Source organism: Priapulus caudatus, unplaced genomic scaffold (assembly GCF_000485595.1).
Source record: "Priapulus caudatus unplaced genomic scaffold, Priapulus_caudatus-5.0.1 Scaffold1944, whole genome shotgun sequence".
In the NCBI taxonomy this organism is placed as follows: Eukaryota; Metazoa; Priapulida; class Priapulimorpha; order Priapulimorphida; family Priapulidae; genus Priapulus; species Priapulus caudatus.
The window spans coordinates 41,668-43,000 of record NW_014579005.1 but is presented as its reverse complement, the minus strand read 5'-3'; the positions used below and the strand labels follow the sequence as shown (position 1 = coordinate 43,000).

At 44.0% G+C, this 1,333-nt stretch overlaps 1 protein-coding gene across 1 annotated transcript in view; it reads right to left on the bottom strand.

Moving 5' to 3' along the window:
* LOC106817951 (oocyte zinc finger protein XlCOF6-like) overlaps positions 1 to 159 on the bottom strand; it is a 2,560-nt gene extending 2,401 nt beyond the window's left edge. The window contains exon 1 of the mRNA XM_014822656.1: positions 140 to 159. Within this exon, the coding sequence (XP_014678142.1) occupies positions 140 to 159 (20 nt within the window). The remainder of the gene's footprint in view (positions 1 to 139) is intronic.
* Between the last annotated feature and the right edge of the window lie 1,174 nt (positions 160 to 1,333).

Sequence of the window (1,333 nt, the reverse complement as noted above, 5' to 3'; positions counted from 1 at the left end):
GCCTCGTTTCGAGCTCTCGCTAACACTCTCCTGCTGAGAAAAACATGTCGAAATAAATATCATCATTGACGCACTGCAACACTGCATGTCACTGCCCCAGACGTAACAAGGTATGCTACGAAGATGGGGTCACAGCTACAAATCCACCAGTAGTGACATCACCAGATTTAGCAATATGCGTGGGTGATGTGTGGAGAGTGGAATAAAAGCTCTTGCATCTCACAGAGAAAAATTCTAATCAAACTATGGCAGGGCTACCGCTGGCGTTCGCCACTTTCGCAAAATGCGATGAATAATGATGCATGATGATTTTTGTTGGCTGTATGTGTGGAAGTAACAAAGTACCACATCAGTGCTGCGTTTATTAATGCCCCTGTGTGCGTTAATGGGATTATGAGGATATATAATCAGACTCCTGATATAATGGAGCACATGGTTGGAAACGTGGTTTTGGTAAATGCGTGTCGGTACACGCATACGCCACGTACGTTACAGCATAAAAATACGCAAGAATGAGAGTAATTGCAGCGATATCAAAATGTTTACTGCCAGTTGTATTGTGATCAAACTTTATCGTTACTTGTTTTCTACGCTTCATATGTGTTTTCTTATTATATTTTGATTAATCGTTGTTATGTTTGTGTATTGATTGTGGGTTGTTTAATGGGATGGAAAGACGTTTCTCTCGTTGGGTTGAGTTAGGAAGATATTAGGGTAGTAAATTTTTTTGGAATTATTTAGGTTTAGGTTGAAGTGTAGATCAGCGAGGACGCTGAATCGATGACAGAGTAGTCATCGTTTTGGGGAAAAGGGAGTTAATGTAACATGTGTTTTGCACGTGTTACATGAATTAGTCAGCGAGGCTAGACTAGGGTTGTTTGGTGACCAGCTAGTCTGTGTAGACGCAGCGTCGCGCATATTGGGCGGCTACATTGATGTTACAGGGAGTTGGATAAGCGGGTTTTAGGTCATTGTGAAATGGGGGTAGGACGCGGTCTGGGAGAACGGGTACATGAATGAGAACGTGCAAGATGTTTGTAGGAGTTTTGGGAGGAATATATAGAGGAGAGATGTACAGGGCGTCAAGTGACAAGTGACGCTCAAAAAATAGGAAAATAGGAATTTCAGTTTAAAAATAAAGACTAGACGATCTGCAGCCGGATATCTGCGCGAAGCGCTCAAACGCCGCCTCGCGGCGCACTTTTGCAATTTCGCTGCCCTCTTCCCAACGCCAGTACGCCGGTCCTTTCCTAGGGTTAGGTTAAAGCGGCTTTTCGCTCTCATCTGCAGTTCTGCGCATTGCACGAGGGATCGCACTACCCAGCTAGGTAGA